The 14,710-nt window shown below is 57.4% G+C and overlaps 4 protein-coding genes and 1 non-coding gene across 5 annotated transcripts; 1 reads left to right on the forward strand and 4 right to left on the reverse strand.

Moving 5' to 3' along the window:
• Nucleotides 1-1,159: 1,159 nt before the first annotated feature.
• Nucleotides 1,160-8,967, reverse strand: BX661DRAFT_188492 (uncharacterized protein). The gene is made up of 2 exons (XM_051537424.1): nt 8,727-8,967; nt 1,160-8,573 (listed from the first exon to the last, which is right to left on the reverse strand). The coding sequence occupies exons 1-2, from the start codon at nt 8,853-8,855 to the stop codon at nt 1,230-1,232; spliced, it is 7,473 nt and encodes a 2,490-aa protein (XP_051388928.1). The 5' UTR covers nt 8,856-8,967; the 3' UTR covers nt 1,160-1,229.
• BX661DRAFT_188493 (uncharacterized protein) lies at nt 8,968-9,638 on the reverse strand. The gene has a single exon (XM_051537425.1). The coding sequence runs from the start codon at nt 9,555-9,557 to the stop codon at nt 9,003-9,005; it is 555 nt and encodes a 184-aa protein (XP_051388929.1). The 5' UTR covers nt 9,558-9,638; the 3' UTR covers nt 8,968-9,002.
• Nucleotides 9,639-9,807: 169 nt separating this feature from the next.
• BX661DRAFT_165764 (uncharacterized protein) lies at nt 9,808-12,472 on the reverse strand. The gene is made up of 2 exons (XM_051533351.1): nt 11,590-12,472; nt 9,808-11,211 (listed from the first exon to the last, which is right to left on the reverse strand). Exons 1-2 carry the CDS (start codon nt 12,439-12,441, stop codon nt 9,985-9,987), a joined length of 2,079 nt encoding a protein of 692 aa, XP_051388930.1. The 5' UTR covers nt 12,442-12,472; the 3' UTR covers nt 9,808-9,984.
• Nucleotides 12,473-12,593: 121 nt separating this feature from the next.
• Nucleotides 12,594-12,665, reverse strand: BX661DRAFT_t123. The gene has a single exon. It is a non-coding gene; the product is annotated as a tRNA-Pro (tRNA).
• A 1,070-nt stretch (nt 12,666-13,735) lies between these two features.
• Nucleotides 13,736-14,338, forward strand: BX661DRAFT_200740 (Mob1/phocein; the record flags this gene model as incomplete). The annotated part of the gene is made up of 1 exon (XM_051538446.1): nt 13,736-14,338. The coding sequence occupies one exon, from the start codon at nt 13,736-13,738 to the stop codon at nt 14,336-14,338; it is 603 nt and encodes a 200-aa protein (XP_051388931.1).
• Nucleotides 14,339-14,710: the final 372 nt, after the last annotated feature.

Below are 14,710 nucleotides of genomic sequence, written 5' to 3' on the forward strand. Positions count from 1 at the left end.
ATCGGTATTTCCTTTCGATATAGCTTGATTGATGGGTCTTGAGCTGTTGGTTTTGTTTTGAAGACGCATTGTTTAATAATTGGCAATAAAGATGTCTATCGGAATAAAATTCCTGGTGAATGCTATGAACAAGTAAAGTAATAATTTATCATAGAGAGAATAGAGGAGAGGCTCCTTTTATAGTGCATCCAAAATCCAATTTTTCATTTATTTTTCACCCTACACATGATAATTTACTAATAAGTGCTACTTGTTTGTTTTATTTATTCTTTCTCACTGTTCTCTGACTCGGGTTCTCTCTGATTTTCTATACTTTTGCTTAATTCCCCTGCATAAACAAATATTCCTTTTTTATTTTTACATCAACAAGCATATGATTATTATAGACAGTGTGCATTTGCATTTTACTTTCTCATTTCCATACAATTACAACTGGCAGCGAGCAATTTTTAAAGAACAATTATAGGAATTAAACTTGTGAAAGTCCTAGGGGTATTGTATAAATAAATTGTTGATGGTAGAAGGTCTAAAAAGAAATATTTTCTTTGTGCAAGACTGCTTCAATTTAAAGCCCATATTTAGAAACTATCCAATCAAGCAGAGGTAAATACTCTTGTTTTTCGCGTCGATTTTTCTCATTAACATAAATGTTTTGCAAAAAAAAAGCATGCATATTGTTGGTGCACATTAATGTTGTAAGGGTACATTTATTGAACAATTTAAAAACAACAATGTTTATTCCGCCGTTCAATTAATTCTGTACTTATGTAACAGAGCCTGCTTTTGAGGTTGCTATACTTGGCACCTGTACTTTATAGTGTTGATGCTGTAGCTCTTGTCGACCTTTGCTGCTGTTACATTCCGCCAGACAATTTTGTAAAAAAAAAAAAACGAGTAGCAGGAGCGAGAGCGGGAGCGGAAGCATGTGCGGGATTACTATTAATATGGTCTAATGGGATGGTTAAATAGGCCAGAGTACAAGAAAAGTTGGTTAGATTTTACACTTTTTATGTCAAATTTCTTTATTTTTCCCTTTATTTTTCCATTTAATTGGTGCAAATCAGCTTCGCCTGTAAGTTGGTAATTAATTCCAAACCCCGCTTCAACTGCATATCCGCTGTTGACTGTTGACTGTTGACTGTTGATTGGATGTTGACTGTTGACTGTTGGCTGTTGGCTGTTGACTGCAAGTCAATATTTTACTAAAAGAATAAACCTGAAAAAAAAAACTAAAAGGCAAAGCTGCTCTTCAACGCAATTCTACTGGGCGCTTCCTCCACTTTTTGAACAGCCCTCTCAATCTCGTTTTTCGCTGTTTTTGTCGCTCGAGACCTGATAGCTGCCTCCAATTTGCTTTTAGCCAAGGGTTGTGTAGCAGCCAACCTCAGCACAACATTTTTGAACGGCAGGGGCGCACCCGTCGCCAGAGCCAAAATACCATCGGCAATCCGACCGCTCTCATCGTCTTCACACAAGGACAAAAAGAGCATCAATGTGGCTGCCATCACCATGTCGCCGCTGTTGCCACTGCCATCAGGATACCTCTTACTCATTGCCAGCTCGGTGAGAGATCCCAGAGTAAGCTCCAACACGGTGTCGTCAGCAGAGAGGTGCGCGTGAACAAGACGTGCCAGATGGGGGATGGCCTGGCGAGCAAGCACGGGCAAAATGCCCAGTGGCTTGTCGCACTGATTGAGAGCCTTCGGAATAGCAAGTAATGCCGGCAGATCACTATTCTGTGCGCTGTTCCTAGTGAATTCCGACAAACGACGCACGTACGCTGAAACAAATAAGGCCTGCACCTGCGCGGATATGGCCAGGCATGATTCAACGGATAGCAGAGCAGCCACGACGCCGACACTGGCCTCACTGCTGGACTCTGAGACCAACATCTGCGCCAACATGGCATTGACCATGTCGCCAGCCCACACAAGGGCCAACTCACCCCGCGTGATCAGATCGTCGTCCGCCTTGGCAGATACACGGCCGAGCAAATCCATGAGCGCGCGCGCAAGACCATGGGCGTCCTGCGAGGCCACAAGTGATTTGTGCCAGAGCCCCAGCCACATAGACACCATTGCGCGCCCGTCTACTGCGGTGTCGATTTCGGCAGCGGCACAGCCGGAAATTCTGCCCAGAACATTCAAACACGCCAATGCAGTCGCATACGACTCCTTTTGCCCATACGTCCGGCGCCAAGTCGCCAGGAGATCGCGCAGGACCGCACGGCCGCACACAGACAAGCCAAGGAGAGCACCCTCCGCCTCTGAATCGCTGGCGGCAGTATTGTCAAATAGCCAATGTGCCAGCAGATTGCGCCCTGATGGGTCCAACGAGCGGTCGATCTGGCGGACAAGTGCCAAGGCAACCTTCAGCGCCCGGTTGCTGTTGTCTGCGAGCTGCGACGCAACGGCCCTGCGCCAGACTTCGCTTGCCAGCCACATGTGCGCAGACGAGTCTGCGGGACCAAAGGCACCAAGAAGACCGAACTCTAGTCCGCGATCCAGCAACGCGCAGACGCAGTCCAGTAAAGCGTCAACATTCGCGGTCTTGTCATAGGCCACGGCGGCCGAATTGCCGAGATCCAGCGCGCCGACCATCCGGTCAGCAAGCTCCCGCACGGGCGGTACATCGCTGGATATCCGCTTTGGCACTGCCGCCAGATGCTGCAGTGCAAATCCCATTAGAAGAAGCATCGGCCTGTACTTTGCCTTGCCTCGGTTCCGCATCAGCGTGTCGCCCGTGGACAGAGCCACAGTCAAGGCAGAGACAAAGCGCGGCAAGTAGTAGGCATACCACTGGCTCAAAGAGTCGCGCACCAGTCCAACATACGTTGACTCGAGGCCTAGGCAGAGCCCCAAGCCCACGTCCCTCGTGTTGGCAGTGAGCCGGTCGAGCTCGCGATACACGTCGCCCAGGTCCATATCCAGCACCGCCATATCGCGCACGGCATCGAGCCACCCTTGGCACAGGACATCCATGTGTAGCATCACAACGTCTCCCAAGACGTCGCGACGGGCGTATATCGTGGCCCACAGGCCCAGAACAGCCAGCTTTTCGACAACCAAACACTGCTCGGGCATGCCATCTGCCACCCTGGCAAACACCGGCTGCGGTGCAACCAGCCTGAGCATGCGCACGGCTGATGCGCGGTCATTCGAAACCAGCCCGGACAGCACATACGCAGTCACAGTCTCCATCGCAGCCACCCTCACAAGGCCACTCATCTGCAGGGCAGGGAGGAAGGCCGAGCTGATCTGCGCCTGGTAAATGGCCAGCACAGACACGTCCTCGCCGGGCACAGCCGGATCCTCGACGTCCGCAAAGTGCCTGAGCAAACGCTGCAAAAGACTCTGGCCCAAAACACATAGCCCCAGGGAGTGGTCTACGGGCGTGGTGGCGGCCATGTAGGAGACGCGCAGAAGATCGGTGAGCGAGTCTGTCAGCGGGTGTGCCCGCCACTCGGAGCACCCCAGCGGTCGCACAGTGGCTATAGCGTCAAGGATGGAAACCAGAGCGGCCACGCTCAGCTGCCTGGTCAGCGAGTCAAACGGTCTGGTGCCGTCGGTCATCTCGGACTCGATTGCCGCCAGCGTCGGTTGCGCGCCCGACCGCTTAATAAATACAGCGCACAAAGTAGAGACCAGAGCGTGTACCCCGGGAGTATCCGAGCCCAGCTCCATCTGGCGATACTCGCAACAGACGGCCAGGCTGACAGTCGTCCTGACGAGCGCCCTGATGTCGCCGACGAGCAAGCGGGAAACACCACCACCACCGTGCTCGCCCGCCGCGCTGTGCAAGGCCAGGGCCTCCCACAGGATGTCACACAAGGACCACTCACCATTCTGGGTCAAAATAGGGACCAGATCCTCCCCGTACAGCCGCAGCATGCCCTCCAAGGCCAGCACAGCAACCCTCTGCAGTGAATGCAGGCCAGCCATATCGCCCCAGCCGCCAATCCTCCTCCTAGTCTGCATAATCGGCCTGAGAGTCTGCTTCATAACGCTCGGCAGGTACGCAGAATCGTCCCGGGGCGGCGGGAAAAAGAGCAAGCGCTTCTGCACAGCAAAAATATACTCGGCAGCCGTCTGCCACTGTGCATCGGGGTCGGCCACCACGGAGAGATCGCCTAGGGGAACGGGCACACCGAGGGAGGGCAGGGAGCGGCGCAGCTCGCCCATCAGGGTCAAGACAGAGTCGCGCGTCCCTTGGTCCACCTGCAGCTCGGGCCCAAAAACCAGAATCAGAGAGCTCACAAGGTGGCCTAGCGCTGCCCTGGCATCGTGCGCATCGACGTCGGAGCGCGCGCACACAAAGCGGTACTCGCTGCTGCTGCTGGCCCCGCCGCCGCCGCTGCCACTGGCGCCACCACCACTGCCGCTGCCGCCACCGCCTCCTCCGCCGCCATGGCTGTCATCTCGGTGGCCGTCGGGTGCCCTGCCGTGGTGTGTTGTGCTGTTGGGGTGGGTTACAGCGGCGTCCCTCCCAAGGGCAACGCCCCTCTGCGCATCGCTGCCGGATCCGTGAGAAAAGCCAGCAGCGGAAGCAGTAGTGGCAATGGGCAGGACTCGCTCGGAGCCGGCGCAGTCCAAGAAGTTGTTCGGTGGCGTATGGTCCTTGCCGCCTGCCCACAGGGCCGACGCATGCATAGGCACGGCATGCGAGTCGCTGAGGAACAGCTTGAGGGCCAGCTTGAAAGTGTCGCGTGCATAAGGCTCGAACATGTATCCGGCAGACATTGCGGCGTCGGCCAGCGCGGAAATCGCCCAGGTGTGCACCACAGGGTCCTTGTCGCTGGCCAATGAGTGAAGCAAAACAACAACCTGCTTCAGGATGTGACCCCCGGCAACCATGGATCCGGCCCTGGCGTAGAGCGACCCCAGGGCGACAGCCGACCCAGCGCGGGCAAAGCGGTCTCTGGACCGGATGGCCTGCTGTGTCAAATGCTCCAACAGGTACGGCAGGTAGGCGGACGCCGCGTCCCTCGTGCGCGTGGCCAGCAGCCCGATGATCTCTCCAGCTAGCTGCCGGTGGGCGGCCAGCGGCAGGACCAGCGCGGCGCGTGTCATCTCCACCACGGCCCTGGCCACCCTCGGCATGACCTCCGATGTGCCCTGCAGCGCCACATGCAGCGCGCAGATAATGTTTGTCAGCACGGCCAAGTACCTGTGTGAGTTGAAGGGCAGCTGGTTGAGCCGGCCAACCAGGATATCCAGGAGCGAGAGCTGGCCGTCCTCGGCCATAGTCGGGAACACGCAGCCGAACAAGCGGACGCATTCGTCAACCAGCCGCGTGTACGGCGGCCTCGACAGCTCCGACGGTGCCAATGGTTCCAACGGTTCCGATGATGCGGGCTGCACAGTGGCAAATACGGCCTGTGTCCAGTCGAATTCATCAGCGGACATCGCGCAGCATGCAAAATCGAGCCCAAAGTCAGAGTCCATCCGGTTGCTGCTCAGGTCCTTGCCGTCGTTTCCACCGCTGCTCTTCAAGAACACTGGCAGTAGGGAGGTCACACCGGTCTCGATCTCGTACCCCCAGCTGCCGCTGCGGAACCGACAAAGGTGCGCGGCAGTGTCCGCTGAGTGGTGGTCGGGCACCAGCATTGGCAGCGGGTGACAGGCAGCCGAAATACGCTGCGCCATGGACTCGCTCAATACCTCAGAGCCACCAATAACAGTCTCGACAAGTCTCACAGCTGCCGGCACAACGCCACCACTTAGGGCGCCCTCCCAGCGGCTGCCAAGCGCCCGCAGACACTCAACAGCGCGCGCGCGCACAACCACATGGCTGGTCAGCAGCGCCGTCGGCACAGGCAGTGCCCAAACCGGGCTAGTCGGAACCACTGCAGCGATCGACATCCGCAATTGCTGCTGATGCTGTGTGTTCATATGGAGGGGCGCATCCAGCGCGTTGTCAGCGTACATCAGCGTAAAGCGCACGCACGACACCAGCACGCGCACATCGCTGGGAGAATCCACGAGGCCTGCGCGTATGGCAGCCAGCAGGTGAGTTAGCGCCAGGGTGCGCGACTGCAGCTGGTGTGCGCGCTCTGCCCAGGGCGTCAATGAAGTGACAAAAACCTGCTGCTGCTGCTGCGTCGGCATCGCCACAGTCCACAATGGCATCCACTCGGCGCGTACACGCGCCTGGGCGAACCTTGGGCCTAGCTGCGCCAGCGCCGTGAGCAGCACCCAGCCGACCGTCATCCGCATATTGCGCAATGCCACTGGCCCAGAAGCAGCTGCAGCGGAGCGGTTCTCCTTACGATGTTCCAAGCCCAGGATTGCTTGGGTATCTGCCGGGTCACCACTGCTGATTCCGAATCCGCCGCTGCCGCCGCCGCCCTCTGTGTGGTGGTGCACAACCTCGGGCTCGCTGCGGCCATATGCGGACCCGAGCATCCGCAGGGAAATCCCATGCACCCACTCGAGCAGATCCAGCGGCACCTTGGCGCCGCGCATCGCGACAACCGCCGCAATAGCGTACGCGTACCCGATGCACCGCCGCAGCGTATCCGCCGATGCGCACGCGTCTTCGGTTGAGTGCACAACGCAGTGCGCGCAGAAGCTCTGCAGCCGCGAGACCAGCGTGCCCAGACACCGCGCGGCAACATTCTCTTGCGCCTCGGCGCCGGCCGCGTGCTGCAGCAAGGGGCGCAGGGCAGCGGCGGCGGCCACGCGCACGGCCTCGCTCGGATGGCCAAGCAGGTTCTCCAGCGGAACCGTCTCGGGATCCGAAAAGCACCCGATGGCAGAGACGCCCTCGCCCAGGTCCTCGAGCATCAAACGCCATTCGTGCAGGGCGATTAGTAGCGCAACCTCGCCGCCGCCATAGCCTGCGTGGTGGCTGTCGATCTGCGAGGCGCGCCACGGCATAATGACTGCGGTGGCAGCGGCAGCAGCCAAATTAACCATGCTCTCCGACCGACTGCTACCATTACTGCTGTTGCCTTCAATGAGCGACCGCACCTCCACTGGCAGCTCGCTAGCCAGCCAGGCGGACCACAGATAGCGCGCGGCATCCACCCGGCCGCGCTCACCAAGCAGGCTGCGGAGATGCGCAAGCAGCCAAGCGCACATCCCGCGCACAGCCAGCAACTCCGCTTCGACCTTAGTGTCCAGCGCGCCCACGAGCCCAACTAACCCGTCGCGTTGCTGAGCCGACTGAGCCTGCTGCTGCTGTTGTGCAGACCTGGATCTGTGCTGCTGTGACTGCGGATCCACTGAGATCTGTGCCATATTGCCCAGAATATGCGCCACAATGGCTGCGTAGTGCGCCTCAGCCTGCATGCCGAGCTCATCCAGCAGCGCCACGTAGCAGTCAACAATGCCAGCTCGCAGCTCGCGCGACGCTGACGCGCGCGTAAAGGGGATTGAGAGCCAGTGCAGGGCGTGCACAAGCGTCGGGCGCCCGCTGCTGCCACTGTTGCCGGTGCCTGCTGCTGCTGTTGTTGCTGTTGCTGTTGCTGCTGTTGTTGTTGTTGTTGCTGTTGCTGTTGCTGTTGTTGGTGGTGGTCGGCCGGTGGGAAATTCTGGACCGCTATTGGTCGTAGTGTCGATGGACGAGCGTGTAGTGGTTTGGCGGTGCAGGGAGTTCAGTGTGCCGCGTCTCAGCGATGCCTTAGCGGCAGCCGGCGAGCGCGCTACATTGCTGCTGCTCTGTGGGTCCACCGGCGACAAATTAAATGACGATGCCTCGACGCTGCTGCGCACCGACATGCCAACACTCGGTGCCTCGGCGGCCGGCACTAGACCCACAGCAGCGGGAGCACTGGTGGGGCTTGCAGGCTCGGTCATGGACGCTGGCTGGTCCAGCGAAACACTGTTGGCAATCAGCACGGCAACCAGGTGTGCCAATGCCCTGCGCACAGCCAGCACAGGCGTTGCCACCATCGGCACCAGCGCAGCAACCACGGCTTCGACCGGCTCGGCGCCAGTGCCAGAAACAGCGTACAGGATCTCCAACCCCTGCGCAGCAGCCACAACCAACAATGGCGCACGCACACCCAGACAGCCGCGCAGCACCTTTGATACCTCCTTGGCCTGCTGCTCCGTCATGGTTTTTCCGGAGCTGCCCCACACAAGCCTTCCGATCATCCGCACAGCCTCAACACGCACAACCACAGGCTCGGCGGTGTTTTTGACCAGCCTTAGGGCGAGTGCCAGAAAATCGCTGAAGCAGCTCAGTAGACGGAAGCCGGCTTTCCCTGCGAGAGCTTCGAAGAGCACACCGGCGCAAGTGAGTGCTGAAAGCTTGGGGGTTGTGGGTTTACTGGCCATGGATGTGCGGATGGCATGGAGGGATTCGCCCATTAGGTGCATTTGGCCGAGCTCGTATATGCGCGCAAGACATTTTGCTGCGAGATCGCGGACTAGACGACTGGGCTTGGGCACGGTATTATTGCCTAGAATGCTCGGCCGCGCCATGGATGCTTGCTGCGCATTGCTGGTGCTGTTACCGAGCCAGGAGAGCCGTTTGGTCGCCTGCTGCGCTGTGCTTGTGGCTGGTGGAATACACGTGGTTTCGAGCAAAACCAACTCGAGCCGGTCCTGGGCTGGCGTGACGTCTGCCTAAAACAAGGATAATGAAAGTATGTAAAATGGGTGGAGTTTGTGTTAATTCCATTCCATTTGTCCTGTTTTGTTTTGTTTTGCTCTGTTCTGTTCTGTGTTGTAGTTGTGACGCAAGCTGCATTTGCTTTATTGTGAGTTTTTCTAGATTACCTTTGTGGCGGTTGTTTCGAGGTATGCATCTAGGTTGGACAGCCATTTGAAAAGGTGCATTTCACGGTCGCCAGGCGATGTTAGCGCAGCATACCGCGCCTCATCGAAATGCAAGGGAGTGGCGGACATTTGCGCCAAAGAAAAGAAAAAGAAAGTGGGATTATTATAGTAATAGTAAGAATAAGAATAATAAGAACAGAGTGTATAAATTTTATGAAAGAAAAAGATATAGAAAAAAGGAGAGAGAGAGAGAGAGAATTCGGAATTCAAAAAGGCTTATTTTTCGGTTTCCGGTTTTCGGTTTTCGGTTTTCTTCTCACAAGAAGAAATGAAAAACTGGTCATCCTTGATCCTCCAATACGGCTCTCTCCTTAGCGACGCCTTGGCAGCCTCGATATCCACGCGGATATCCTCCACCAGCAGCTCCAAGCTCTCATAGTCCCTCTCCGCGCGCACAAAGCCCAGAATGGCCACGCGAATCTCGGCTCCGTAAAAATCATCCCTAAACTCGTGTATAATATGCACTTCGCCGGACCGCTTCTCGTTCTTAAAGTATGGGTTCCACCCGAGCGACATCACCATTGGCCGCACGCAACGGTCGCCGGCCAGCACTTGCGCCCAGCCAAAGTAGACGCCGATCGGGATGTGAGAGAGCGCTTGGCTGACGGCCGACTCAGGAAGGTTGGCTGTTGGGATGCCCAGCTGCTTGCCGCCGCGCCCAAAGCCTTTGGTTACTTGGCCATGCACAAAAATTGGATATGGCGCCGCTGGCGTGGGCGGGCCGAGGATGAGCGGGCGGGCGTTGGAGGACAGGGGCGGGGGCGAATCCATTTTGGGCTTGGGCTTGGGCTTGGACTTGGACTTGGGCTTGGACTTGGAATGAATTGAATTGAATTGAATTGAATTGAATTGGATTGGGATTGGATTGGATTGGATTGGAATTGGAATGGGATTGGGATTGGGATTGGATTGGAATTGGAATTGGGATTGGGATTGGGATTGGATTGGATTTGGACTTGGACTTGGACTTGGAATTTGAATTGGACTTGGACTTGGACTTTGAACTGAACTGAACTGAATTGAATTGGATTGGATTGGATTGGAATGAATTGAACTGAGCTGAACTGAGCTGGGCTGGACTGGACTGAATTGGCTTGGCTAGGGTAAAAATGAAAAATGGAAGTTTAATCAAGAGCCAGAAAAGGAGAGAGGGGAGCGGGCGGCCATTCGGCATCGGCGCTAATCCCCTTCCCTCTTTTCACAGGTCGCCGTCGTCATCGTCCATCTCCATGGCCACCTCGTCAGGGTTGGCCGCCAGCACGCGCCCCGCGTCGGCCGCGGCCGCAGCGCCCTCCGCAGCGCGCCGCTTGCCCGCACGGGCGACCTCGGCCTTGGCCATGCTGCCCGCGTCGCCGGCGAAGCGCGCCACGGCGACGCGCTTCGCCCTGAGCATCTCCCTGAACGTCTCCTCGTTGCCGCACACGACCTCGAACGCGTGCCACCGGCCCCACGCGTCGGGGCTCGCGCGCGGGTCGGCGAGCTGCGCCGCGTACGCGTACAGCGCGCGCGCGCGGTCGACCTCGCCCAGCTGCCGCTCGGCCTGCGCAAAGTCCAGCGCCAGCGCCAGCGCGTCGGCGTCGGCAAGCTCGGCGATGCCGCGCTCGTACACGGCGCGCACGGCCGGCACGCCCAGCAGCGCGGCGGTGCGCGCCGCGTAGAAGCGGAACATCTCGAGCCGGTCGCCAACGGCACGCGTGGCGCGCGCGTACACGCGCAGCGCGCGCCGCGCCAGCCCGTGCTGCTCCTCCATGCGGCCGTACGCCACGAACAGCGGCCGCGCGTACGCCGCGGGGCACGCGGCGAGCGCCTGCTCGTACAGGTCGCGCGCGCGCTCCAGCTTGGCGCCGCCGTAGCGCGCCGCGAAGCGCCGCAGGTACACGCCCCACAGCTCGACGGCCACCGGGTAGCCGAACAGCGCGATGCCGCGCTCGTACGCGCGGAAGCTGTCCTCGAAGAACCCGTGCGCCTCGAGCAGCGCCGCGTAGTCGACGACCGTCTGCGCCGTGGCCACGCGCAGGTCGAGCATGCGGTCGTACGCCGCGCGCGCCGCCGCCACGCGGCCGCCGGCCTCCTCGATGTCGACCAGCAGCGCCCACAGCCGGCGGCTGCGGTGGACGCGCCGCTGCGGCTGGAGCGCGTCGTGGCCGGCGCGCTCGCCGGGCGCGCACGGCGGCTCGGCCGTGGCGCGCGTGAGCACGCGGCGCGCGCCGTCGCCGCTGGCGTCCCACGCGAGCTCGCGCTCGGCGTAGTGCACGTAGACGCCGGCCAGCGCGTCGGCCGAGCCGAGCGGCGCCGCGACCGCGCGGTCCAGCACCGGCCGCGCGGCCGCGGCGCCGCCCTGGCCCTCGGCCCACGCGGCGTACGCCAGCCACAGCTCGGCGGCGCGCTCCCCGACGCGCTCGCGCGCCATCGCCGCCACGGCGGCCTCGAGCACCGCGCGCGCCTCGGCCCGGGGCACCAGCCGCGCGCGCTGCAGCCACGCGTCGACGTCGCCCGGCCGCTGGCGCAGCACGACGGCGTTGGCCAGCAGCGCGCGGCGGCCGACCAGCCGCTCGAGCCGCGCCAGCGCCAGGCCGGCCGCCGCCTGGCCGCCGCCGCCGCCGCCGCCGCCGCCCGCCGCCTGCCGCTCCAGCGCCGCCGCCGCGCACTCCTGCTCGAACGCCGCGTACGCGTCGAACACCGCGGCAAAGTCCGCCACGCGGCCGACCGCCGCCAGCGCCTCCTCGAAGACGTCGCGCGCGCGCGCCGGCTTGCCCTGCGCCGCCAGGTGCGCGGCCAGCGCCGGCCACGCCGCCGCGCACACCCGCGCGCCGTCGCGCAGCACCGGCTCGGTGCGGCCGCCCAGCACGCCCGGGTGCGCGCGCACCAGCCGCACGAGCTGCGCCCACGCCTCGCCGTTGGCGCTGCGCGCGTGCGCGCCCAGGTCGTCGACCAGCATCTGCGCCGCGCGCGCCCACAGCCCGGCGGCCATGCACGTGCTGGCGAACCGCGCCCTGCCCTGCGGCCACATGCCGACCCACCGCGCCCACACGCGCTCGCACGCCACGCCGCCCACGGCCCTGGCGAACCGCAGGTACGCGTCCCAGACGCGCCCGTGCTGCGTCACCGCCACGGCCCGCAGCGCGCGGTCGTACGCGCGCCGGCACGCGCTGACGTCCGGCTGCACCGCAAGGAACGCGCCGTAGTCCAGCCAGAGCCTGGGCATCCGGTGGAGGAGCAGGAGGGCGCGCTCGTAGCACAGGTTGACTTTGGCGAAGTGCTCTGTGTGGTGCAGGGGGTTTTTGCCGCGCAGGGCGGAGCGGCGCCTGTCGAGGTACTGCTTCCACAGCTTGTACGATCCTGGAAGCCGCTGGAGCGCCCGCTCGTAGAGTATGAATACGGAGCGCTGGGCGGTGGCGGTGGCGGTGGTAGTGGTTTTGGTGGTGGTGGTGGTGGTGGTGGTGGTGGTGGTGGTGGTGCTGCTGCTGCTGGTGCTGCTGCTGCTGCTGCTGCTGCTGCTGCCAGCATTGCTGCTGCTGCCAGCATTGCCGGTGCTGCTCTCTGCCTGCTCGAGCTCCTTGTGCGAAATGTACCGCTGCCAAACCGACAGCTTGTACGGTGTGCGCGACACTTCTTGCTCGAACCGCAAGTCTGAATCAGAGAGATCAATGTCCATTTGAAAAAGAAGAAAAAATAATGAAAAAAAAAAAAAAAAATTATTGAATAAAGCTAGCACAGAACGAAAAAAAAAAATTGATCCCCTTCCCAAATAACATGCTATTATTATTACACACCACAACCCACTCTAAAAACAAAACCCCAAAATAAGGGCTTAGCCGGGAATTGAACCCGGGACCTCTCCGACCCGAACGGAGAATCATACTGCTAGACCACTAAGCCAAGGAATGCAATTGCTTTAACCCAATCACAATCTGTTAGCAGAGCTACCTTTAAAGCACAATATCTAATACGCTAGTTAGCTAAGTTTTGCAGCGTCATATTACGGCTTTATTTTATTTTTGACTCATTTCAACCTACCCCAAAATACCATTATCTTGGGTTTTTAACTGATTGATAGTGCCTCAACTAACAGAGGACATGTTTGCCTAGGCAGGTGGGTGTGGTGGATACATACTACTTTGTGTTGCCTTGTCAGGTGTATTGATAGCTATGCGTCTGTGCATATCACTGCTTTCTTTTTTCTTTTTCTTCTGGGAGTATCACCTATCTGTTTGTTTTTTTGGGTGTAACTAGCTTTACACCTTAACAGCTAAAACACTCTTTTGTTTGCTCAGTGATCAGTTGCTTGGTTAAACTATTGTTTGCGATATGGAACTATTTTCAAGCAATAGAATAGTAGAGAGTATCAAGGAGAACAGTCGGATTCTTTTTTAATAGTACAATCACGTGAATGTAGCATTGATCGATCCCATTTGTAATGGTTCTGGCCGATCGCCCGGCTGGAGTATAAAGCATTTTTTCCAGCGCGCCACTTTCAACAGGATAGCCTCATATCGACTGTACTTTACAGGATCATGTATACAGTTAATTTTCAGTTTCTTTATTCACCGAATAAAGACACACAAACCAAGCTGGAAGATGACAAACAGTGCGCCGTCCGTAAAGGGAGGTGTCGAACCCGCTTTGGGTTTGTCGATGATCTTGCTGGTTGCGCCCTCGTGTTCTGCTATTATTGCTGCCACGGGTTTATGAGTGCGACTCAGCGAGGACGGTCGCACATTCTGACAGCCTACGTTACCACCCACACACAACACACAATCAAAAACAAAAACAAATTTAAATTCGATCATTAAACATAACCTATGTAGCTCTTTGTTTTTGTCACCTGCCGATCGGCCATTATTTTCATTGTCGAATGATGCTTTCATTAATTGTCGGACGTCTTGCTGCTAATCCTCTTTTTTTCTTCTTCTTTTATTACATCTGCATATATTAATTTTTTTGAAAACATGGCTTCGGTTACAACCACACAATGCAATCTCCCAGGCACCAAAGAAGAAGACTGTTTTGCTTGGCCATACAACACCACCGAGGTTCCGTTTTCCGCCCAGTCCTATCTGCAATCACTCCTGCGCACCCACCGCTTCGACCTCCCACAGCTTCTCCGGCCACCCCCACAGCTCGACCCCACCCAATGGCTCTCTGAACACCTTCGGCAGCTCTGCATCGAACTCGGCTTCTACCTCACCCACCTCCACGCCGACTGCACCGAGAAAACCTGCCCGATAATGTGCGCCCAAGAAATGACATACTATTGTGCAGGACATGGCAGCCCCAGACCATGTAGTGCAATGGGTTATAGTGTGCATACCTTGGATTATGCTGTGAGGCAGCTGGCGGTGGGCGCTGGCATGAAACATTTTCAGTCAATGGTTAGGCGGCTGTATCGGATTTTCGCTCATGTTTATTTCCACCATAGGGAGGTTTTTGAGAGCCAGGAGAGTGCTAGGGGTGTTTATGCGTGGTTTGTCGCAGTGGTTAGGAAATATGAGTTGTCACCCGAGTCGCTCATTATTATTCCTGAGATGCCGTCCACTGTGAAAGACACCTAGGACATGTGACTTTTTCTTCTAATAATTGAATCCTTTTTTTGTTCAGTCAATCATTTTTATTTCGGGATTTTTGTTTTAGCAAATGTTGTACAAGAAACAGCAGATTAAGTGTTCACATGTGAATGAATTATTGTCATTTAATGGCCTTATTCAGCCATATATGTCACTTTTATTTTAAAATATATATACATAATAGCAAATGAAATTGTGGGCCGATTTTTTTGTATGCTTGTCTTTATCAAATGTTTTTGCATGAACAAATAAATAAATAATGAATGGCATCTGAAAATATTAAAGTTCTGCTTTTTTCTTCTTTTTTTTCCGCCGTTGGTATTGTGACCAGAAATAATACTGCGATTAAATTGTGGTTTA

Source organism: Kickxella alabastrina (assembly GCF_025024165.1).
Source record: "Kickxella alabastrina strain RSA 675 chromosome Unknown BX661scaffold_31, whole genome shotgun sequence".
Taxonomy (NCBI): Eukaryota; Fungi; Kickxellomycota; class Kickxellomycetes; order Kickxellales; family Kickxellaceae; genus Kickxella; species Kickxella alabastrina.